The 25887-nt window shown below is 33.1% G+C and overlaps 3 protein-coding genes across 3 annotated transcripts; 1 reads left to right on the forward strand and 2 right to left on the reverse strand.

The window, feature by feature from the left end:
• The first annotated feature begins 8033 nt into the window (after positions 1-8033).
• Positions 8034-14935, forward strand: LOC110733141 (transcription factor EMB1444-like). Its single transcript, XM_021913165.1, has 11 exons — positions 8034-9483; positions 10389-10559; positions 10654-10738; positions 10835-10876; positions 10978-11037; positions 12322-12438; positions 12519-13619; positions 13709-13810; positions 14008-14145; positions 14257-14382; positions 14555-14935. Exons 1-11 carry the CDS (start codon positions 9389-9391, stop codon positions 14633-14635), a joined length of 2118 nt encoding a protein of 705 aa, XP_021768857.1. The 5' UTR covers positions 8034-9388; the 3' UTR covers positions 14636-14935.
• Positions 14936-15069: 134 nt separating this feature from the next.
• On the reverse strand, positions 15070-16914 carry LOC110733142 (1-aminocyclopropane-1-carboxylate oxidase homolog 1-like). Its single transcript, XM_021913166.1, has 3 exons — positions 16192-16914; positions 15667-15988; positions 15070-15342 (listed from the first exon to the last, which is right to left on the reverse strand). Exons 1-3 carry the CDS (start codon positions 16710-16712, stop codon positions 15091-15093), a joined length of 1095 nt encoding a protein of 364 aa, XP_021768858.1. The 5' UTR covers positions 16713-16914; the 3' UTR covers positions 15070-15090.
• Positions 16915-20495: 3581 nt separating this feature from the next.
• On the reverse strand, positions 20496-22488 carry LOC110732909 (1-aminocyclopropane-1-carboxylate oxidase homolog 1-like). The gene is made up of 3 exons (XM_021912896.1): positions 21720-22488; positions 21300-21621; positions 20496-21147 (listed from the first exon to the last, which is right to left on the reverse strand). Exons 1-3 carry the CDS (start codon positions 22256-22258, stop codon positions 20896-20898), a joined length of 1113 nt encoding a protein of 370 aa, XP_021768588.1. The 5' UTR covers positions 22259-22488; the 3' UTR covers positions 20496-20895.
• Between the last annotated feature and the right edge of the window lie 3399 nt (positions 22489-25887).

Here is a 25887-nt window from a genome sequence, read left to right on the forward strand (position 1 = left end):
TCAACTAACAAAGCGGTGCTAAAAGGATCATGCGGTTGATCAGGCTCCAAGCCTACAACCATGGGAAATTGGGTCAATTGCAAGCCCAATGTTAATGGATGATACAACACCTTTTATGAAGCCCATATATATATATATATATTAAATGGATACTGTTTTACATGGCTTTGCCACATCATCAACAATAAAAATTTGCTTTTATAAAGTTTAAACTCAAGACCAACTATTTGATCAACTCTTAAACCGGTAAAAATTACCTTAAACTATAGTACCTTAAACATTAATAAAAAAAAAAGGGTAAAATTGGCATTAACACCTTTAGTTATAGTTCGGGTGCACCCAACACCTCAAACCCGAACTTTGAGTTATAGTACTTATAGAAATAGATAACATACTATCAACTACATATTGATTTGCAACGTGTACCACCAATTATCCTTTAATTACCATAAATATCTCAATCTAATTGCCAAAATATACTCATTAATGACATGCGTTGCACTCCAATTTACTAGTTGGTGATGTGTCAACTATTAGTCAAAATTTAGAATGTTTAATGCACCCAAGCTATAGTAATAGGTGTTGAGGCTAATTTTACGAAGGTAGTCTAGATAGCAATTAAAATAAATGTGAGTTAAATATACGGAGTAAATTTAGGTTTGCATGTGGACTGCACTTTGTACGTACTTACGGCTTTGCATATAAACATGGTGGCCACGATATCATAAGCATCTCAATCTTGAGCATAATATCTAGCATTTCAGATGAATGGTCTATAATTTTCATGTGAATTAATGCACTTTAACTTACGTCTTCTATCAAACAACTATTGCTCTTACGTATTTTCTCTAAATGTTAAAAGCTTAACAATGAAACCATTTCATATATAATATATATGTCTTATATCGGAAACAAAATTAATCATGAATTTTAAGCACAATTTTGTTAACACATGCATGTAATAACCCCGAGTGGTGCTTGACAAAAGAAGCAGAACAATCTAGCTATAAAATTATATTATATTTGTTAAATAAAAGTTTAACTCTTTGCTATTATATTTTCTATGGCGTAGGCCTCCCTACTAATTCAATGAAGATTCCCAAGATCGTTCCAAAAGAATCTCAACTCATTATATTAGGGCAAAATATTATTGTTTTGAACCCATGAAATTGAAATTTCCTTTCTTGTTGTATCTATACCCTTGTTGAAACGACAATATCATGCACCTACATACGATTGTTATATATATTCCGTCTTATTTGATCAACCCTTTCATTTATACGTGCCAACATAAGTAAATAAGTTACACACAAGCTAAGCTAGTTTAGCGTGCTAATTATATGCACTTGTATTTGGCTCTTTTAATTCACATTTTTATTTTCCTTGATTGTTCTATAAGTTTTTTTTTGTACCATCAATCTACACTCTTGACCCATGACCCGCATTGATTCAACTCGTCCAATCACCATGTCTACATGTCCAACAAAATCGGTAGGCAATAGTTTTCTGGTTACCTTAATTGACATTTGGAATATCTTTTGATTTCTCAAGAATCTAGGAAAAAAAACAACGTTTTTTTCTTTAAAAAAACATGCATTCATGAGGTTTTACGCTTTCATATAAAAGAACAAGCATGGTAAGATTTGCTTTCACTGTACTAGGCCCCTTAAATTATAATTTATAAAAATAAATAAAGTAAAAAAAAGAAAATTTAAAAAAAAAAAAAAAAAAAAAACTTGGTTTGTTCAATGTATGGCAATCATATTAATCATGCATATTGTCAAAATTAGAAATTATAATATGTAAAAAAGCAAAATGGTGTTTTCAGTGTACATAATACATAGGTGATCATTGGCCTCATTGGATTCCCTTTAACTTGGATTTTTTTTTTTGTGTGGTCCCTTTCACCCTTTGGAAGTGAGATATGTAAGGTTCATAAAGTCTCATGGCTAATTAATCATCAAGCTAGCATGGATTGGTAATCCAATGATAATTAAGTTTTGTTTTTGCTAATTTGTATATTTATTGAAGTTAAACAATTCAAGAAATAATTGGATCACCTTTTTTTTTTTCCTTTTTTTTTTAGAAAAAAATTGTCTTAAGGTTGTAGGTAGCTATAGATCTTTAATTTCGAGTTTTTAGATTGAAAGACATTTGCAAAATGTTATTCATATTATCGGTTTTTTAAAGTTTGTACTGTGATCCCATATTGCAACACAATATTAACAAGTCTACAAATTTTGTATAGCTAACTACTCCTCCCTCTAAAAAAATTAAAATTAAAAAAAATAAATTAAAAAAATAGATTAAAAATAATTTATAAAAACTGGCCTATAGGAATAAGGAATTTAGGGGAGGTGGATGGTTTGACTGTTTAAGTATAGCTAATAGCTAGGACGGCTAGTCAAATTTTGATCTTAACATTTCATGCATTTTTGACATCGCATTATATCGCACTCTTTGTATGTAAAACGTCATTGAAAAGCAAACCATTGTCGATTTTTTTTTTTTTTAAATAATTGTTTGTATATTAATCGTATTAATTTCACTTTCAAAATTTTGATTAAATAACCAAGAATCACATATCAATTGTTCCTCAAAAAAAAAAAAAAAAAAAAAAATCATATCAATTGCAAATTAGTTTTTCTTTGATGTAAAATACTTTTAATGAAAATTTAGTTTTTTCACGGAAAAATATTTTCAAGAAAAACTACAATTGCAAATTAGTTTTTCTTTGTTTGGTTTCATCAAGAAAAGCTATAAAGAAAATAAAATTAGGGGTGGAAATGTAAGGATGGAAGAGAGGAAAGTAAAAAAGGAAGACAGAAGGAAAATAAATGTGGCTTCCCTTTTAGGCTATATTGTTCCACCATTGGAAAACTGTTTTGCACCCCTTCACAAACCAAACACACGAAAATGAGAAGAAAAATAAAATGAAAAAAAAAATCATTTTTCATGAAAACATTTTACATCAAACCAAATAGGACATAGATTGAAGTTAAGTTGAAAAAACAAACAAGCAAAATCGGATGGAGGTTGATGATCGAGAACTTTACGTGTTAGTGTGGAAAAAACTTATCTAGCATTGAATAAATGATAAGAAGATAACATTATGCACATAAAAATAATAATAGAGCTATTCCTTTTTATTGTGGAATGGTCTTGTCTTAACAAATATTCCATAGATTGAAATATTGATTGCATGTGTACATATATATATACTCGTATTAGAACTTCTTACTTAGCTTGGTAGTAAATTGTTGTAGGCTTTTCGTTTTTTCTTGAGACCAAACATCCAAATTAAAGACAATGCATAATGTTTAATTTCTCTTTATTAATTGACCGTTAGATTTTGTTCATCCAAGTGTGTATATAACATATAAACAACTATTTTCTCCAATTTTTCAACATTAGAAAAACTATTTCATCAAATATGACTCCAAGGATAAAGTGAGTGGATAAAGTAAGAGGAACAAAGTAATTCCATGTATATTAATGTATTTTTTTTTCATACATGATCCACTCGTCTCTCCTAAAAACAAGAGTAAGCCAAAAAAAACGAAAGTAGTATACATTAGACCTTACTCGGCGGATCAAATTTGAATGCCCTCCCAAAAACCCCAACCCTCCAACCAACTGGACCCAGTGCACCCACTTTGTCCAACCCCTAACTTCACAAGCCACACACATTGATTTAATTTTGAAGTCACCTAGGAGCTACACCATGACTTTCCAACAAATTTAATCAAATAACTTGGCTTATAAAACTAAATATCATGCTAAAAAGTGTGTTTTAGCACTTCATTAATCCTATAATCCAACTTTAAATTACCTTTTGACCTTAACTAATAAGCTAGATAGGTATGAAGTTCATATAGTTGACTAATCATAATACACACATACATATATATTAAAAGAAAAGCATATATTATAATGTACATTATATTATACTCCTAATATTAATTATCGCATTACCTAATTACTATTCAAAGTATACCTTCGAAAATGCGATCATAAATAGTATATTTCTAATTTGGTAATCCATTTTCTCGCCTAATTATGTTGACTATTTTGGCAAGAGAATAAAAATGGAAATTTAAGAGAGAAAAAGCATTTTTTTATATATTTTTTTAAGTTTTATTTATTTTGGGTGGGTTTGTGGAAGAAGTACTTATTGGTAGAAAGACTTAGAAGTCATCTCTATAGATTGCAATGTTAGTAAAAAGCTAAGCTGCAAAATCTGTTAAACTTGATTTTGGTTCCCTATTCCTTCTATAAATAATTAGGGAGGCCAAAAGAAATATAAAAGGAAACCTTAGAATTTTCCAATTTCCATGAATGGTGGCCTTGGATTTTAATTTTTTATATATAAGCTTGAAAATGTTATTAATTACATTTGTGCATGTGTCTCTTTGGGAGAAAGAGTTCCATTTTTAATTAGAAATTTGCTTTAAAACTTAGGTTTGGATTCATTTTGAATCCTTAGAGCTAGATTTTCAAGGTCCATTTAGTATATTATTATTGTCAGTTTAATTAATTTTTAAAATCATACAATATAAATGAGATGAAAGTATAACAAGGGTCTGTTCACTTCAACTTAATTAACTTCAGTTTAGTTCAGTTCAGCTCTTAATTTTCTTCTCTCATAAAATATTCATTTCAACTTTATTCAGTTTAGTCTATTTTAGTTCAGTCAATTCAGCTCAGTTCAGTATATGTGAACAGATTCAAAGTTTAGAATTTAGCATGTACGTCATGAGTGATTGACACCTATATATGAAACAAAGGTAATATATCAAATGTCCGAGCTAGGTTAAGAAATCTGTGCCCCTATAGTGCTTTACATAAGACTTGCCTCATAATCTCGTATATAAGTATGAATAGGACTTGAAACAGTGGACCAAGCCAACTAGAATTTGAACACCTTGTAGGATCAAAGTACTTCATTCGTATAGGGTTGACAAAATAAGAAAGGAATGGTGTATCATTATAATTTGTCACTTTGTACTCATGATCATCATTTTAAATTACTTTTCTAATGTATTTATATATTTTTTTCACTGGTTGGAAAAAGATGTATAATGATTATATTGATCACTTAACCAGCTGAATTTTCTTAGATAATTAACCATCTACTCGAAATAGCCATTAGAAAGACTTGAGTAGGGATCTCTTTAATTATTTCCCCGGCCAGAGCGAGTAATATATATATTCTATCCATTCGAAATTAATTAGTTGAATTATTCTATCCACTCGAATTATTCTATCCATTCGAAAGTAATATATATATTCTATCCACTCGAATTTTCTTATATATATTCTATCCATTCGAAATTAATTAGTTGAATTATTGCCAATATGACACTCCTTATTTTTTAAAAAATAAATACTCATCAATAATATACTATGTAATTGATGCATTGTTTCCATCTCTTCCAAATTGCATGATTTAAGCAAAAAATAATAATTAGATCAGAAAATTCTTTTTTATACTTACCTTTAATTACTACTCCCTTCATCCATGCATGAAGTTCTTCTCATTTCAGTCTCTAAAACTTTTAAGTTTATAAAGTTTTATTCATATAGTAATAAAGATATGCTTCATTAATAGAAAAAAATATGCATTATTTTCGGATTATGGTAATTCGGAATTTGAATTAGCTTGGTCACAAACTTACAACAATAAGTCTTATATATAGGACATGCTTACATTAATTTTACTATGAGACGATTATTTGAGGGTAACTTTAACAATAACTTAAATCCGTCTTACAAATAACTTAATGAAAGTCCACCTAAATCAATAATGTGTTAACTTACAATAGTATGCAAAATCTTGCTTTTGTCTTTTATATTATAAAGTTAAAAAGATCTTACTATACCATAATCAAACACTCCCTACATACTTGATAAAGGTTAATTTAATTTCTTAGTGAAGAGTGCTTGAGAAAGTTATAGTTGACCTATTTATGTAAGGGAAACAAGTTCACGATCCATATATGATGCATGTTGTTTGAGAGCCATTATTATGGTCGTTAATTCCTTCATAAACTCATATCTCATGCTTAATAAAATTGAAACAGTTTTGAATAAATGGAATGATTTAAGTGATGATTTTTGCCTACATTTAAAAAAAAAAATATAGTCAATATAGGTGTATGGCATTTTGATCTATTACTTCCGACAAAGTGAATCTTCTTGATTAAAGCAACATTTTTATGTGATAATTTACCATGATTGATTTTTCTTGTTATGATTTCACTTTTTTTTTTTCATCACTATTTTTGTTTCTACTCCTACATGACTACCAATTGAATTTGGCCTTGTTAGCTCAATAGACAAATTAAATATGAAAAAAAAAAATTATTAGGTTTTTAACATAAGATTTTATAAAGGTGAGAGTATGAAAAATGATTAGATATGATCAATGGTAATAATCACTATATATAGACCTTTGTTGTAGAAATCATTATACTTGAAGGATAATGTTGAGTTGGTGTGGTGCAAGAACATAAAACTCTCAATATACCGACCATGTCATGAATATGGGTTAGAGGAAATAATTCAAATTATAATTTTATTTTAAAGGCAAATATATAATAATAAATTTACAAAAGTAGTACTTTGTAAGTTTTTTTGAACAATGTAAGAATTGTTACATTATGGTGTTACATTATTCCAATATGGTATTATTTATTTTTATATTTTTATCAAAGGAAATAATCTGCATGTAGACCTCTTACAAAAATTTTAAAATTAGAAGAGCTATCTAAATAAATGAAAATAAATATAACAAAATTAAAATTGGCTATTAAATTTATTAGTCGGATTGAAACACTTAGCTTGTAGTAATACTGTACTACCAATCTACCATATGGTTTGTAAATCTTAAGTTATTGTTGCAATTCAAGAGCAATGTCATAACAAAATTTCATTGAGATATATAGTTCAATTATTTTACATGCAATGCAATCGGAAAGCTGTACGTAGAATCTTATAATACTAAGGATTAATTATGTTTTGCATGCATGCATGCAAATTGCAATGGAGCTTGAGTGTTTGACGATTGACATGTAATAAACACTCCAAATAATAATAAGTAAGCACGATAGATGTGAAATGACTATAAATTAACTTGAAATATAAGTAAATTTTATTACAATTCTTTTAAAATAGAATAAAATTTTGACATAAGATTTTACTAATGTCACTACAACTTACTCATGTATGTGAGCGTGTGGTAATACTAATGAGGCTAATGACCAAGGAAGATAAGTGTTTGTATCTATGACTTTCTTTTCATGGCTACAAATGGTTCGATCACTTTATTTGCTATACAAATTCCTAGCTGTTAAGTTATATATATATCGGCAAAATATATCTAGTAGCTAATGCCTAATAGATGCTTCGTATTTGGCAAATAATACTCCTTTCATTTCCTCAAGAAATAAAAAAATTAATAATACTCCTTTCATTTCATATTGTCTTTTAAGAATATTATTATGGACAATATAGTACTCCGTAGTACAATATATATAGTACGTACGTACATGGATCGCAGAATGTATTATGAAAAAATCGGTGAAATGGACATATAATACGAGGATAATAATAATAAGTTATAGGGATAATTTGACTAGATAATGCATGTTTAATAGCTTTGACATATTCACTAGAATAGATAGAGCATAGAAAGGAAATCAATTCAACTATTGGAGAATAGTAAGTTGATAGGGAATACAATACATATGGTACAAACATTATTTTCCAAATTTAAAGGATAAGACTTCCTATAAACCATCATGTTAATTAGATTTTCTACATGGATTAAACCTCACAAATAATCCAAATTAATTAAAAAGGAAAAATAATACACATAAAAACCATACATTATAAAGATAAGGACAAATGAATTTAAGGTGGGTGGGTGTCACAACTTTTAGCAGTAAAATCATGGTGCAAAAAAAGCCCTTTTTTGTGAGAAAATTTGTGGTTAAAAAGTTTGATTTTTTTGGATGTGTAAGAAGAGTGATGGGAGGATAAGAAGCAATTCCTCACCATAACATCATGTTGTTGGCCATTGATTCACTTCTTTTATGACCTACTACTCAATTACAATTTGGATTTCATTTTTATAAAAAACCCAACAATTTTTCCACTAACCCTTCAAAAATTAAAATCATAATTCCCAAAAAAAAAAAAAAACCTAACTTTCTCTCTATAATTTGTGAGTTTGTTGCTAAAAGAAGAAGGGTACTTGTAAATTCACTATTTGAGCATAGTAAAGAAACTAGTGGTAATGTTATTGGCTAAGTTGTGCATGGTGCGTAGGATAAGGAAGGGTAAAGGGTGCGTAGGATAAGGGCGGAGTAGGTTAGAGATTGGCACTTCACATTGCACACTCAAAAGCAAGAAATTTTTTTCAAAAAGCTACTCTAGTTTTTAATTATAAACACCCACATTAAAAAAGGAGGCTAAAGATCAAAACTTGGCTCCAATTTGCTGATTTTTTAACTTAAAAATTAAAGGGAAATGAAATTAAATTAAAAGGGTCACTTTCTTTTTCTACTTTTTGGGAATTTTTCTCTCTCATAAAGGGGTGGGGAGGTGATGGAATTGATTGATTTTCAGAGGATTGAGCTTCTTCTTGTTGCTGAGGAACTTGCTGTAAGAGAAAGACTCAAACTTTGAGCAAAGTAAAAAGAAAAAGTTCATTACTTCCATTCAAATTTTTACAGCTTCTTCAGATTCTTGGTTTGCAACTGAAATTACTCTCTTCTGTTGATTAATTATAGCTTCAAATTTCAGTTTTTGTTGAGAATTGCAGTTGTGTTTTCATCAATTCTGCATCAATTGATTCATACTTTTTTGACTAACAATGTCTTCTGATATTAGTTAAATTATAAGAATTCTTGAGTTTTTGAGTAAAGTTTGGATTTTTTTTTTGGTGAATTAGGTAATACCCATATAGTGAATTTGTATTGATGATGGAATATTGTTTGAAAAAAAGTGTTTATAAAGTAAATCATGTTGTGGGTATGGTTAGTTTTGTGAAATTGTTGTGAATTTTAGTAATTTTAAGGGTATTTTGATTGGAGACTGCTTCTAGGGTCTGTGTTTAGGGTCTTTCGTTACTTCAATGGGGAGAGATTGCCTGCTGGTACCAAATGTTGGACCGCCAATAAAGCGGCGTGCAGGGTTGAGGAGGAAACAGGCTGGTAGAGGTTCATACAGAGGAAGTTAGATTAGATAATTGAGATATTTTAGGCTGGTGATTTTGTGTGACAGATTGACATTTTTAACTAACAAGCCCGAGCTCGGCGGGGTGCAATTGTTCTTAGTTGGGGAAGGGGGATTTTAGACTTTAGATTTGCTGGTGAGTGCCAAGATGGCAACTCACTTGCAGCAGTTGCTTCGGAGCCTATGTTGGAATACTGAGTGGAATTACGCGGTATTTTGGAAGCTCAAACATCGTGCTCGAATGTAAGTTTCTTCTCTCTAGCTTGAGTTGATATTGCCCTTTACGCTTTCATTGATGTTTGTGTATTGTTTGATTACTTGGATGCTGCAGAGTTAAGATTATAGGATGCATTACTGGAAATCTATAAAGTGGCATTTGAGATGATCACACACTATTACTAATTAGTAATTACCTTCTAACTAAATGTGGTTGGTAAAATTAGGATATAAACTGTGTAATAGCATGTATTAATGTCACTTCAATTTTACTTTTCCAAATTTAACAGTAAAGGTTACCAAAATGCTGAAGTCTTGTGTTAGTGTTGTCATTTTATTTGGATCTCTGTTGCCTGTTTGATTTGGTTAAATCTATAGAACATTTGACAAACTAATTAACATCTGCAATATCATGCCTAAGATGCTCATTTTGACATTTTCACACATCTTTTTCTAGTAGTGTTGTCAATTTTTTGATTTAATTTTTTTATTAAAATTGTTGGTAAACCCTAATTCGACAAAGTCATTTTCTTACTAGGTTCGACCCTAAGTCGTTTGATGTGTAAGTCATGTAAAAGTATTGTTTAAGATGTTACTTTTTTTGATTCTTGTAACATGCGTTTTTGGACCATTTGACTAAAGTAAATTATGACATAGAATTTTGAAAGTTATGTGCAAGACATTCATTTTCACACATCTTTGGTGTTTTGAGGTATTACAATTTCAGTCTTGATTGGTAGAGGTATTATAGTGAAATTTACGTTCTGACTTTGTTGGAGCAGATAATGCCTCGTTTCCATATCCTTCCCCTATCCCTCTCCCCAAATGCGCTATATACAACCATTACCAGACCACAATGACTCTAGATTTGTAGGCATGTCACATAATAACATGTTTGTGAATTGAATTATATACTGTGAAATTTATTCCAGGGTATTGACTTGGGAAGATGCTTTCTACAATAATCACTCTAAATTTGATTCTTCGGAGAGTAAAAGCTTTGGTGAAGTATTTGAAAGCTTGCATGATGGGCATGTTGCTCATGATCCTGTTGGCCTGGCCGTGGCAAAGATGTCTTACCATGTTTATTCTCTTGGGGAAGGGTAAGTTTTGCCAGATATATGGAGTCCTTGTAATGATTTGTTCTTCGAAATTTTCTTCTGTGTGTAAATTCGTTTAACAGAATTTCTTGAACAGAATTGTTGGCCAGGTGGCTGTTACTGGAAAGCATCGTTGGATTTTTGCTTGTGAACAGGCAACGAGTTCCTGCACACCACCAGAGGTGTGTTGCCACTCATGAATGGTAGTTTGTCTTAATAAGATAATTTTATATTAATCCCCACTTATTCCCTTTTGTATATGTTGTTTCTGTACCCAGCTCTGTGATGGATGGCAAGCTCAGTTTGCAGCTGGAATTAAGGTATGCCTGATCTGAGGTTATTAAAAAAAAAATTCTTGTTTCTGTGCTGTGTTGGGTACGGACTGAAGAGTTTGCTTAATTTAAACTTCATTCTTCTGCAGACCATTGTCGTTGCACCTGTTGGTCCACTGGGAGTTGTACAACTTGGCTCCCTGAACAAGGTGAGATATTTGTTTTTGAATTCGTTAATTTTATTTTATTAAAATAGTTGCAATCATTCAATTTTAAATGTCCATAGACTCCGTACGATAAATATAAACATGCACTTTAGTTCAGGAAATTAGAAAGTTAAACCCTCTAGAATTGATGAAATGACTAATCTTGCTTGCATAATAATCCAGTTTGCTGAGTAAATTTTTCTGAATGAGCTTGTTGCCCTAGACAGGTCCATATGAACTAAAAAGGGTTAAACTCGTTGCTTTGTTAGAAGTGGTATTTCCCTTTCAATCCCTTAGACTCATGAAAGTAGTACTTCTAATCAATGTGGGTATGCGCTTGGGATATTATAAATAAACATGGTCAGGATGAGTTTGTTTCACTAATTTTTCTGTGTACTCCAAAGACTCGTATGCTTGGCAGTAATAATAGTGATTTTAGATGTAATTTTGCAAGGAAGACCCCATCACAATGTGCACTTTATTTTCTTCCAAAATTTTCATTACCACCGATAATCAGTGGTAATGGAGGCTTTTTAAAACAATAAGACTTGGGAATACTTGGGGATTAAGTTGCATTCTATGACCACTGGCATGGAACTTTCCTTGAGATAATGGGTGCAAAATCATTATCAATACTACTATTTATTACTGCCTAGAAATAAACGAAATTGTATCAATCAATTTTCACATGTTGCAGACCAACTCTTTAGATGCTATCATGTCTATGTTAAAAGAGCTATAAATGTGAGGATGATGCTATTAGCAAATGACAACATCTCTGTTTTCATTTGCTAATAGCTTCATAGCTCACCACTGTCTACTATACCCGCAGCATCTTCCTTGATAGAACTTAGCCTATACTTCTATGTTATAAACTTCTTCATTTGTTGAACTTGGCTCTTCCTCCCATTAGAGTTTCAATGGAAGCTATAACAGTATAACTATTCCAACGTCCCACCTCTTCACAAATCAGCAGTTAAAGACGTAAATTACTAAGAAATGGAGTAGTATCGTCAGAACTTGTCAAATACATTTTGGATATTTACAAGTCACTCATGGACAGAGATTAATAGAAGTTATGAAATATATCTTGGATATATGTGATTTCATATTCTTTAAGGGTTTTGGTCTGCCGGGTAGGGGAAAAGAGAGAGAAAGAGAAGGGGGGGGGGGGGGGGGGGAGGGGGCGCTAGCTTGTGTAAATGTGAAGATTGTCAAGATTATAATTTCAGCTTCTTGAATGACAATGTATGTCTTTCTAAACTTTGGTATCTTTTTTGGGTGTAGGTCAATGAAAATATGCAGTTGTTGACACATATTAGATATGTATTTTCTTCTCTTCAAGAGTCAGCATGCCATATCCAGACTCCAATACAAAGCAGTCTGCAGAATGTGCTCCAGATGGTATGAGGCTCTCTTCCCCCTTCTGCATCTATATTATTTTACTTTTTTACACATCTTGAACTTAGCTATCTTCTTTACAGTCGGATATACCAGTGAGCACTTTTGGTTCAGATGTCCTTCAAGAGTGTGTACTTGATCTTGATAAAACTGCACATAATGACAACACTTCTTCCCATTCTCTTGGTATTCAATCTCCCAAGAGACGCCTTGTTGATTCTTTTGGGGGATCTTTGTCTGTTGTGCATCTTAGCGAGGCAGTGGAATTGATGAGGAAAAATGGACTTATTCAATCAATATCTGAAAATCAGCAAACTACTGATCTGCTCAATGACATTAGTTGCGAAAGTAACGGTTATAAGATCCAAAATGGAGTTACTAGTACTGCACGACAAATTTGTGCATCCTCTCAAAGTTGCCTTACAGAAAATAGCTCTTTACATGATGTTAAAGTTTCAGCTGAAAAGTCCAGAGCTCACTTAGACAGCAGAGAACATCCTTCTGAGGAACTAGTTCAAAAACAGGTCGCTTCTGACCCCTTGGAAAGACTTAAGTTGGAGGATATTTTGGATAATCAACCAGAATTTAGTTGCCTGGATTCTCTAGGCAACTTCAAGTCACCTGTCACGTTCTCTGCTGGAACTGAGCTTCATGAAGCTTTAGGACCTGCTTTTCTAAAACAGTGCTACCCTTGGTCTTGGGAATCTGAAAATCCAGAAGGGCTAGCTTCTCAGATGCCAGAGACTATGGAAAGCAGCTTAATTACATCAGATTCTGGGACAGATCATCTTTTAGAAGCCGTTGTAGCTAATTTTTGCCGTAAGGATGCTGCTTTTAAGAGTGCAAAGTCACTTTCTACATCCGAATCTATGTTAACAACTGAAAAAATGCCAGAGCCATCTATTAATAATAGCCATACGATTGGTTCATCATCATATTACTCGATTGGCTGCTCATCGCTTCTAGAGGAAAGTACACAGAACTGCTTGAACTCTTCAGAATCTTGTAGCATTAGGTCTTCAACTAGTTCATACAGAGAGCCAATGGTGAGGCCAGCTGATCAGGGTAAGGCTAACAAGAAGAGAGCAAGACCTGGTGAAAGTTCTAGGCCTCGGCCAAGAGATAGGCAGCTTATTCAAGATCGGATTAAAGAGCTTCGAGAGCTTGTGCCCAATGGAGCAAAGGTATTTCTCCTTTGGCGCAAATTGTGGAAACTGGTGCTTGTATATGGAAAAATTCTACTATATTGATATGTTCCCTTTTAATTGTGCAGTGCAGCATTGATTCGCTGCTGGAGCGGACGATCAAGCATATGGTGTTCATGCAGAGTGTCACAAAGCATTCTGACAAGCTCAGTAATTGTGTTAAATCTAGGGTAAGAACAAACTACCATACCCTCTTGTGTGTATATTTTTCTCACATTTAATCATGTCACTATTCAGTAAAATCTGAAGATGCTGTGTTCTATACATGATCAAACTAAATGTTCAAATAAAGCAGAAATTGTGTGTTGTTGACCTGACTATATATTCCAAGAGTTTTGAACATTATACAATCTATTTGAATGTGTAGGGTTGCAGTAATGAAATGGGAGCTCTAGGATCTAATCAAGAGCAAGGCTCAAGCTGGGTCGTGGAGGTTGGAGGCCATATGAAAATATGCCCAATTGTGGTTGAAAACCTCAACATGAATGGGCAAATGCTAATTGAGGTTTGTGTGTCATGCTGATCTCATTATTTCAAAATCTGTCCAGGAAAGAGTTATAAAATTGGACTAAAAAGTCTTCTTGTGTCTTATAGTTTACTTTTTTTGTATTTACAGATGTTGTGCGAGGATTGTGATCATTTTCTGGAGATAGCAGAAGCTATTAGAAGCTTGGGTCTGACTATTCTAAAAGGCATGACTGATAATCACGGAGACAAAACATGGATGCGTTTTGTGGTTGAGGTAAATTCTGAACGCAGATCCTTTATCTGCCTTGAAACTGCTCCCCTAATTGATTTTGTAATCCTCGTATTCGGCTTGTCATTTTTGGAGCTCTCTATATCAAACTTTTTACTTCATATATCCTTGAATTGTTTCACATTTTCTAATTAATTTTTAAATTGATACATTGCAGAGTCAGAGTAACAGAAACTTGCATAGGATGGATGTCTTGTGGTCACTTGTTCAGCTACTTCAATCAAAAAATACTGTCTAATGACTTGCCAGCTTGGTGTCAGCAACTTCAATTTCAGCGCTTTGTTTGAGGTTCTGTGAGTTGTTTAGTGATGTTTTATGATGACTACCTTGTTTAAATTTAGTGTTTTATGGTTGAGTGATTTGGGTTTGCTTGCTCCCTTTAATTATATATAGTGTGCCAGAGAAAAGAAACCCTGAAATTCTAAAGAAATGGGTCTTTTCCACTTACTTTTATGTTGTGTTTTTCACCCCAAGTTGTAAGTTTTCGGGAGCTTGAAACCCTTTTTAATGAATCTGAAGTGTGCATTTATTTTTTGCATTGCTCTACTCTTTCTTTCCTTGTGTCTTCAAGCTTTACATGAGAAATCTTGACATGTCTTTTATTTGAAACTACCGTTATTTGATGTGTAACTATAACAAGAGAAACAAAGAAACTAGGACATTAATGGGACTGCTGTAAGAATTGTGAGTCCATCACAGCTCAAAATGAGGAAGAGCTGGCTGCCCATCAAGACCGTTGGCCCTATAATAGGCTAGATATTCGGTGGAACTTGTTCCCCTGTACAAGGGTGGGTTGTTTTCTGATAGCAACTCCTCTATTGGCTGGTATATCTCATTTTTCTTCTTGGTGCTTGGATAGAAGAAACACGCAGCTGATGCCCGTGGACAGTTTTTCCTTAGACGTACTCTGTGTTCAACGCTTCTGAACTTGGCATTTGTGATCAGCTGCATTTGTCAAAAAGCATACGAACTTAGACTGTACACCAGTTATGATAGTTTATATTGGGAGAGAATTAGAGAGGAGCTAAATAGCGAACTGGTATAATAAAACCTCAATGGCTCTCTATGTCAAGGTTTGGAATGAAAATTCTCAAACCTGAGGATGCCAGGTTGTTTACCAAAATTTGAAGTGTCAAGATGAGAATCACTTGATCTTTCGAAATTCTGTACTGTACTTCAGGCTTAAGAACGATTGTATATCATCATTTACCATACCAGCCTAGCTACTTGGCCAACAATAGAGACTAGAGAGTAAATGCTAAATAGTACCTGCATTAAGTCTCCAAGATGGACTATTAAAGCTCCTGGCCTAGGTTGAATGTCAATCCATTGCTCTCGATGGAGGACTTGGAGGCCACCAGTGTTGTCTTGCAGGAGAATCGTCATGAAAGATGGATCACAATGCTTCGTTGCACCTAAGGTTAGGTGTGGTTCTGGGCATGCAGGATAGTAGTGGCATACCAAGTTTGCAGTTTCCATACATTCAATCTTGGCTAAGTAGTCCTTTTGGAGTCCTAAAGCCGCTGAAAGTATTTCAGAGAGCTTTTTCTTGAGACTTAATATATTTTCCATGTACTTGGTTATTGCTTCCCTGCAAAATTCTCGAAGCAGTTTTAGTTACTGTTAGTTTAGCAGGTGTTTACTCCTCTTGCAAGAAGTTAATGGTCACGTTGATAATAAATTTCTGTAATTTAGAACGTTCTTCTGACAACTAATTCTCAATCAAGGTGATAAAATAGTGAAACAGAGAAAATTTTAGTCAATGACGGAGAAAGAGGAGCTGAGCAGTTTAACCTGCAAACAAGAGGCACTTCTTCAGGGTTCAGATCACCATCCTGATAGTCACAACTTATCGAATCCCTCCAATTAGCGACTCTTGATTCCAAAAGATTTCCATTGCTGTAGTACTTCACCTTGTGCTTGACATCGCGCCTGTAGAACCTTGTTTTCTCACATGTGGGCTGTTCATGGAACCTCCGAATGCCTTTCAACGTTTCCTCCATGACTTCCAATGAGATCCCATGGTTAATTAGCTGGAAAAAGCCCCATGTTTGAGCAGCCTCGCGTATTTCTTCCAACATCTCTGAATTCTCCCTGCATCCATCAACACCAAAGTCTATCACCGGAAACTCAACCAATTGGGATGCATCAGAATTTGATGAAAGGTTTTCTGGTGGGTGAATGAAGATTCGGGGTATGGTCAATAGACCAGAGTCCGTGAGCCCTTTGACTCCGGCCTTTGTTTCATCGAATTCTTCGACCTCTTTTGCTCGGTCATAGAGGTGTTCATGGATGGGTTTGGCTGCTTTTGCCATGAGAAATGAGAGTTTTGGAGAAGAAACAAAGTTCTTGGTGTTTATATTAAAAATTGACGCAAGAGAAAAAGATGAAGACAAAGGCTACCTCCTTACTTTGGATTGTGAAATTTATCAACACATTTAACATGTTTTTGGACAAAAGACCAAAACATGAGCTGAGGTACTCAACTTGGCATTTTCTCATGTCAACTATAAAACTATTATCCCATTTAGAAATACTTTATGATTTTCCACATTACTTATATGGTTGTTTATGTTAATAATTTAAGGACTAATGATATGGACACATAACCAAAAACATGATATGAAAAATGTTACCTATAGTAAAAAAACTGTTGCATCAAAATATTGTAATGTGATATCAATTGTCTTTGATGTTTTATTTTTGGGTTTTTCTAAGCTATACCCCTAAGGTATTCGAGTTTCTAAGGTGTACCCATGCTTTTTCAAGTTTCTAAGTTGTGCCCCTCAACTTACTACCATTGATGAATGGTGCCCTCCTTGGAACTTCCACGTCACCTAAAGTTAACTATAAATTTAATAGATTGATGATAAAAGGTAGGGAAATGGTAGGAGAAAAAAATCTTAGCCACCGCAACCCTAATAATGAAAACTGAAGCCACAAAATCACACTCTCAAATAACATTTAAACAACTAATAAGGGTACATTTTAGTATTGATAAGGAGTATAAGGGCACAGTTTAGAAACTTGAAAAAGTGTGGGTACACCTTAGAAACTCGAATACCTTAGGGGCATAGCTTAGAAAAACCCTTTATTTTTTAAATACTCCCTAGCTCTAATCTATAATAATTGTCTTATTTTGACTTTTTTTTATAGTATTTATATATTAACGTGGATTGTAGTTTTTAATAATGATGTATTAAAAGCAACTAGTATCATGTAAAATGTTTCTAAATACTAAGTAGATATTTATGTGAAGCTTAATAATATTTACTTATATGATTTTTGTTCGTTAAATAATATATAAGTGGTCAAACTCATGTATTGGCATGTGTGCTAAGCTTGACCGTGATAATTATTATGAAATAGATATAAGACCGATAAAGTTAATAAGGGTGATATTTTACATTATTGTTAGACCCAAAGTGTATCACTAGGAATATTGTTGAGATATGAGTTTTAGTTTGTTACAGAGCAAAAAAAAAATTATAATCCATGATATTATTCGCTCAAAATTAGTAGATTAAGGGTGTGTATGACAAAATATAGCTGTAGATCTCTCCATTCATTGAGAAAGGGTTTACGGGCCATATCTATTAGCTATGATGGTAATTGTTAGCTGTTAGCCGCAAAAATAAATAATTAAGTATGATTATTTGGTAAACTAGCTACCAGTTGTAAAATTCTAAAAATATAGAAGAATTATTCCAACAGCTAACTAGCTTTTCGCAAAAGCTACTCCAACCACTAAACTCTACTCCCATCACTACATTGTCAAACACTGATATTCTTTACTAAGGATGTTTCGATTATTCTTTACTAAGGATGTTTCGATTCTACTTCCCTCCTGAACAATCTACAAGATAACCTTGGTAAGGATGTTTCGATTATTTGGATAATTGAGGAAATTAGGGAAGTAGGGGCCTCTTTTCTTAAGTGTGCGATTCTAAAGGTCCCTAGAGAACAGGTAAAACGGGCTAACGACATGGCCAGAAGATGTCGTCTTACTTTGTCGAATGTTTCTTAGTTTTTGCTCCTTTGCTATTGTAAAAAAAAAAAAAAAAAAAAAAAGATATTCTTTACTAAGTAATGGTTTGAATAAATCAAATTACTAAAAGCTACTCAAAAGATAATATCGAATGTGTAAATGGTGAATGAGGTTTTTGTCGGTTTGATTCATCTTACTATAGCTACTTAGAAGAGGAAAGTGAAAAAAGAGTGATTAGAAGTGTTTTTCAACTGTTTGAGTAATTTTTTTTAATATAGATACCAATTGCATGTGACTTGCCTAAGATATTGAAGTCTTTGAATAAGAAATAAACTTTGGCTACGTTCACTTTCATTCAAGTAGTTGGACACTAGCGTAGCAAATAGCAAGAACTATATTGTGCTTTGTTGAATTATTTTAACCAAATTAGGTTGCAAAAAAACAACATAGGTTGCATGTACATTAGAAGATGATACAACATATGGGAAATATAACAAATCCAAAACAAATAAAGCCAAAGACTTGTTCTTTTCTTTGTCTTTTTCATTTAAATATGACAATTTTTTAACATGAGATAGGTCTCATTTGGTGTGACATTGATATTAATGCAAGGGAATGGGAGCCAAAATTAGTGATTTTGCTTCTTTTGTTTTGTACGTAGTAAAAAAGTAAACATAGAATACTCTATGGGTGAATTTATTTTTTAAAAAAATTAAATAAATTGTACTCCGTAAAGGTTTGTTCCATAATTTATGTAAAAAGGCAACTTAATAGGTTTATATTTTGTCTAATTAATCTTAGTTAAACAAAAAGCTACTCCATACTCCGTATAATAGTTTTAAAATGTAAGATAAAAAATTATTTGCTAGTATCCAACTAGTTTTTTTTTTTTTTTTTTTTTTTTTTTTTTTTTTTTTTTTTTTTTTTTTAGTATTCATTTAGTTAAATAGAAAGCAATACAAATTATAAAAGTACTCGTTGAAAAAATTATAAGTATGCAATAAAAATTCAGCTATATATGTTTAACGCTACAACTCTATCACATACAGTACTTCGTTTGAATTACTCTTTGAATATTTGATTCGATTTTTTAATATTTTTTATTTTTTTATTTTTTAACCTTCTTGAATAATTTGTGTCAATGAAAAAAGTTATGATTTTGTTTTCTTTCATTCTATATTCTAAAAGCTTGAAGGCAATGGCCCATTTTTTAAAGCAAAAGAAGTTTATCTTGCAACAATAGTTTCAGTTGTATACTTGTATGGCCATTCCAATAAAAAAAAGGGTGGATAATAAACTAGTGAATTATTAGAATATATGCAAAGGTAAATTTATTTAATATATCCTCTTTGATACCAAAAAATTCAAAATATTTAAATAATTTTGCCGTCTTTTTTAATCAAATTTTATTTAAAAGCTTTATTTGGAATGAAATTCTGTATACAAGTGTCATTTAACTGCAAAAAGAACCAAATCATATCAATTCAAAATCTTTAAAGCACACACGTTAACTTGGCTTACAAAAATTATGTATTTTTCTAGAAGCTAACATAGTTTATTGTAAGATAGATCACAGATGTTTTTTTATAAAATGTAGCGTGACTGTTGAAGTTTACCATAGAATATAGAATGATTTTCATTGAGAAAATTATGTGTTACATACTTACATTTTGTAAGATATTATACGTGTGCGCACGTGCACGTGTGTGCATGCGCGTATGTGTGTGTGTGCACGGACATACCGGATTACCGGAAGGTTTATAGTGACACCAGGAATGTGTTCTTGCTTTGCATACATAATTATTATCAAAGGGCTAGTTTGTCTTTGATATATAGAGCTTGAGAATCAATTAACTTGTCTGTACGACAGTACGAGTCATCTGCTATAAGTAACAACTAACAGCAGCTGTAACCAAATTTAGATTGATTTCTCTTCAAGGCTTCCATAGATACAGGAGATTTGTATGTGGAGAACAAATTCCTGCATCATTTTTTGGTAATATCACAGTAGTTTCGAGTTTGAATTTATTTGACAATGAATTCCATCATTTTATCCTGTTTAATGACTTTTTGTTCAATGTAAACAATGGAATCTTTTGATGAAATGAAGAGTCCGGGTAACATAGGTTATAAATGTACAACCAACTAAAGGAGCATGTACTTAAAGCATACATAGATGTTGTGCTACAAGTGGCCTCCTGCATTCAGAAGTGCAGAACACAAATCGAGTCCACAGTTTAGTACAGAAGAGTCTATTTTACCCAGAAATGCCTGAATTATAGAACAGGACTACGCTAACTGATTCGTCCCTGCAGGTTGGGACTGTACATTTAAGGGCTGAAACAATACAGTAATAGAAACCACACTTGATTTTTAACTGAACTGGTGAGTCATAGAGTCAAATTATGGGGGTTTAATGAGCAATTTTACTCTCATAATGAGGAAAAGATCTTGTCATAGTTGCATGATTATACCAGTAGTTACATATGGTTAGTACTGATCGAAAAAGATTAAATCTTGATATGAGGAAGAGCTTTGGAGCCGCAACTTCCATGTACACCATGATGCTTGAGATATTCAGCATGAGTGATTTCTTTGTATAATGCAGGATTCTTATCAGACAGAAGTTCCTCTATTGGTCCATGATTCCGGTCTTTAATTCTGCCATTCGGATAGAAAAAACATGCTGCTGACAATCTGGGACCTTTCCGATTTGCTAGTACTCTATGTTCAGCACTCCTTAATAAATCATTGCTTATCAGCTACACAAAAAACCAAAAGGCACAATTTAGTGTGTAAGATTGCAAACTGATCTTTATTATGTATGATCAATTTCAAGGCTTCGTACTTTAAATCTGAAGATGCATATAGGCCATCTGAAATTAGATGTAAGGTGAAAAGAAAAAAGGCTAACCTGCAGCATATCACCTATTATAACAATAAGTGCGCCCTCCATTGGTGGCACATGAATCCACTGATCCTGATGCAAGACTTGAAGTCCATCAATGTCGCCTTGTAATAAAATCGTAAGGAAATAAGGATCTGTATGTTCCGCTGTGCCTAGAGTCAAATGTGGCTCAGGGCAAGCCGGGTAATAGTGACCCACTACCTTTCGAGGTTCCATGCATTCCATTAGTTCAAGGTGATCACACTCTAGCCCTAGAGCCTCAGAAAGCAACTTGGTTAACCTCTCTTTTAGTTCAACTATGTGTTTGACATAATCAAACATAGGTTCCCTGCAGGAACCAGGAATACAACACAGCGATTATACAACCGAAATTAAATGACAACTTGAAGGAATAAACTATAACATAAGAGGACTGAAAACTGAAACCTGCAAATAAGAGGCAAGGCTTCAAAATCTTCTGTCATGTTCTCAAACTGACAGGCAATTGTGTCTTTCCAAAATGCAGTTCTACGAGCTGGTTGGACAGTCGCGTAATACCTCACCTTCCTTGTGGAATCATGAGAATAGTAATCCTTTTTTAACTCATTTGATTGCTCGTGAAATCCACACACACTTTCTAGCATGCTCTTCATGACAGCTGAGGGAACATCATGGTTGAAAATCTGAAACACGCCCCATGTCTTTGATGCTTGTAAGACTTCATTCACAATAGTCCTACGCCTTTTACCTTCATAGCCCTTGAGGTTGATGACTGGAACTTGATTCTCGATACCATTAGAGCTCGTATGCTCCAAATAATTTACATCTGCAGATGACAGAAAGAATCTAGGGACCTTAACAATACCAGAATCAACAAGTCCTTTTACTCCAGCTTTCGTAGAAATAAATTCACTGAATTCGCTCTCCAAATCATAATTCAACACATCTAATCCTACAGACTCTTTGCTATTACCATTACACTCCATTTAAGCAGTGAGTGATTCAGAAGGTTCAGAATTTGTGTTGAACTATACAAGAAAATTACAGAATGCTCAAGTTCAGTAATCAACAATCTTTTTTACTTAAACTTGAGCATATTCTTTATCAATATATTATTAATAGAATCGATATAATGTTAATTACAGATGCTTCAAAGCATAAAGCTTTGCGATTTTTTAGGAAGATGAGACAAATACAGTATGTATGAAGATTTAGATTTTCCTGCACCAGATACTGTGTTTGTCCTTAGTATGAGAAAATGCTAGTTTAATCTTCCCCATGGTAGCAGTTACAACTTACACAACAGATATAATTGTTTACTGATTAACTTTTGTAATTTTCTAACAAAGCATGCTGTCAACAAGCTTAATAATTGGTAAGAGTTTTACACTTCAAAACAAAAGCAAGAAAATGACTTTCAGATTAAAAATTGAGCTGATAGGCCTCGTTTACAGAGTTACTGATACATAGAAGTAGATTTATGACCTCGACTAGAACATAATGTCACATTGATCTTGGCTTATATACATCTAGACAGACTAGACTTATAACCTCGTAAAGTTGTAACTACTAGAAAACTGTAAAAACAATATAAGATCCAAGTATAGTCTCTGTAGTCTGTATTGCCAAAATTGACCAGAAATAGAATCCAAAATGTGAAACATATGTCAAGAACTGAACCTTTTTTTTTTTTTTTGGTACCGAAGATTCACATATAACAGGCAAGTGTCGCCCTGTGACCATTTTATCAGGTCATTCGTCATAGCTCCATACTGTTTGAGGCTTGAGCAGCACATATCATCTTCACTATACGGAGTACTATATATGAATCTGAAGACAGTTACAAAAAGCTGGTTCGAAACAATATATACTCCTAGCAGAACCAGCCATATAAGTGTACGTAGTAAACTACTGATACCATATTTATGAGAAATATTTGGGTCCTCTCCTGACTCCCGGATCAGTGATCATCCCTGCAGAATCCTGCTTGCATAATTCTATCTCAGATAACTGAAAAATGAATTGGCAGAAATGCAAGAACAATAGATTAGCAACTGTCAGATAAAAGTTATTCCCTGTATAAATCATAAAATGATTTTAGTTTTGCCTCAGATTGTGCCCTGAAGCATAACAGAAAATCAGCAAACTAGTGAGCTGAGTGCGGATTGCCTCCAAGTACAGCAAAAACAGAAAGTAAACAAACTGAATAAGAACGTGCCTAAAACAATAGTAATGCTTCTGAGCACACCAACTCATCAAAGCCGAGATCGTTGACTACATCAAACCAGACTATAACTTGTCTGAAATCATTGGAGTCATCTGCAGGTTTCTGTAAGAATGCATGATATAGATATATATCAGTATGATACTAAGGGCAACTTAAGCCATATATACAGTTGATATCACGGTGCATATCACATTTCACGGTTGCAGTGTCCGGAAAACAGAAATTATCAGCAGAGTATTCTTTTCTAAAGCTCGGTATAGCTCAGCCACCACTGCTTGTGCATAAAACTTTTGAAAGAGCAACAACAGAATTCAAAATTCCCAGACGCCTTGGAGATTCATTACGTTCGTTGGAGATTAGAAGAATGGTCGAATGGTCATAACTCAAAACTCAAATACATCATTGCACTGCATAACTGGCCAGAGTTTTAATTTTCAAGAACAAATCAAAATTATTACTTCAATCCATTCAACGAAGATTAACTTGAATCTCAACCCTCAAATAAGTTCCTGAGTTCGTTCTTCGTTTTCGATTAGATTATCGTCTGTCGATTGTCCAGTAGTTATATCTAATGAATCAGTAATCTAACATTAATTTCCTGGTAGTTAAGTTAAGTCAACATTGTTACACAGTTCGTGGTTGGAGTAGCACATACAGAACAGATGAAATGATTAAAATCAGCCTTCCAAAATCAACAATTCAGCGAATCAAAAACCAAAATAATTGTTTAAATTAATTGAAATATGAGCAATAAACTTAATTGATTACCCGAAAACGACTAAGAATTTATAAATATCAGTAATTGCTTATAACAGCTAATAAAAATTTAGCTGGAAGAAAATTACAATGACAAATTACAAAAATTCAATTTTGCACAATATTGAGCTCAAACAGGAATTTAATTTCTATGTCAAGCCTTCGATATGTGCTTAATTAATTTAATTTACACAAAGTTATTTCAAAATTTACAAAAAAAAATCCCAGAAAAATTGAAAATTTAATTAAAGAATGATCAGACAGTACGAATACGTGAATACACCATCATTACGGCGAATCAAACCAATAGGGAAATAATCACTCATCACCTCATTCTTCATTTTCCATTAATTTTAATTTATAAATTTATAAATTTTACAAATTTATCAAAAATAATTATAAAAAAAATTAGTATAGTCGCCATTAAAAAGGGATTATCAAGCTATGAAATAATAAATAAATAAGCAAGAAAATCCCAAAAATGGCGACCTTTAAAAATTTAGCATATCCTATGAGCTCCACAAGGTATTGAATAAGCTTAACCAGTAAAGCACTCGAGTATGCATTAATCTACAAAATTTTAATTGAAAATTTGTAAACTAAAAAAAAAAAAAGAAAAAAGGAGAGAAATTTAGATCAGATAGAGCTAATACATAGTATCGCCATCATATAAGCGTATCATTCCAATAGGGAAAATTGCTCATCATTTCATTTTCTAAAAAAATATAAAAAATCAGATGAAATAAAGAACAATTTTAGATAAAAATACAAATTTTGAGAAGATGAACCAACAAATTATTGATTTATCAGCTGAATTTTGATTTGACGGCGTCGTGAGTTCGAAGAAGAACAAAGTGGGATGAAGAACCCTAATTTCCGATAAACCCTAATCTGGAAAATTGCATTAGTGGTTGTAGTATTTATATTGGAGGAAGTGAGGAAGGTTAAGAAAAAATTGTGGGTTTTGGTGAAATGGGTATATGAAATGAGCAACATGTGGCCCGCGAAGCTGTAGTCTAGGCTAATATTGGGCTTAGATCAAATACATTCATATTTGTTGAATGTTTAGGTTAAATCTCCAATTTGATTGATGATGTAAATCATTTTAAATAGAATTACATAGTATTACATCTGTTTTGGGTGTTTTTGTCTCTCGGGAGAGTTACAACACAAAAACTGATCCGGGGTGAGCTGTACCTGCAAAACAAACGGAGACACCAGTTGGGTGGTGCTCCGCCTCCGACGCACAAGTTAGAAACTTGAAGGGAGAAAAAAGGTGCGGAAATTTAGGTAGGGATCTGCTCGGATTCCAAGTTCAAGATGCCTCTATCAAAGAGTAATTGTGTAATAAATTATCAAACGTGTCCTTAAAATGAGGGACATCTTCCTATTTATAGGGTCTTTGGGAATCGTGCCCCTGATTAGGTTACTGAACCCTAATCATTGGTGGGCTGCGCCGTTTGGCGGCATTCTCGGGATTTGGGCCTGAAGGCCGCCTTTTCCCTTGATTTCGGGAATGACACGTGTCGAGCAGGGATTGGTCCATTTTAGACCAATCTAGGGCTGACACGTATCACCTTCTGATTGGGCCACGTGGCAGGGTAAAATTACCCTAAACAACATCATTGTACT

This window comes from Chenopodium quinoa, unplaced genomic scaffold (assembly GCF_001683475.1).
Source record: "Chenopodium quinoa cultivar QQ74 unplaced genomic scaffold, ASM168347v1, whole genome shotgun sequence".
NCBI classification, from domain to species: Eukaryota; Viridiplantae; Streptophyta; class Magnoliopsida; order Caryophyllales; family Amaranthaceae; genus Chenopodium; species Chenopodium quinoa.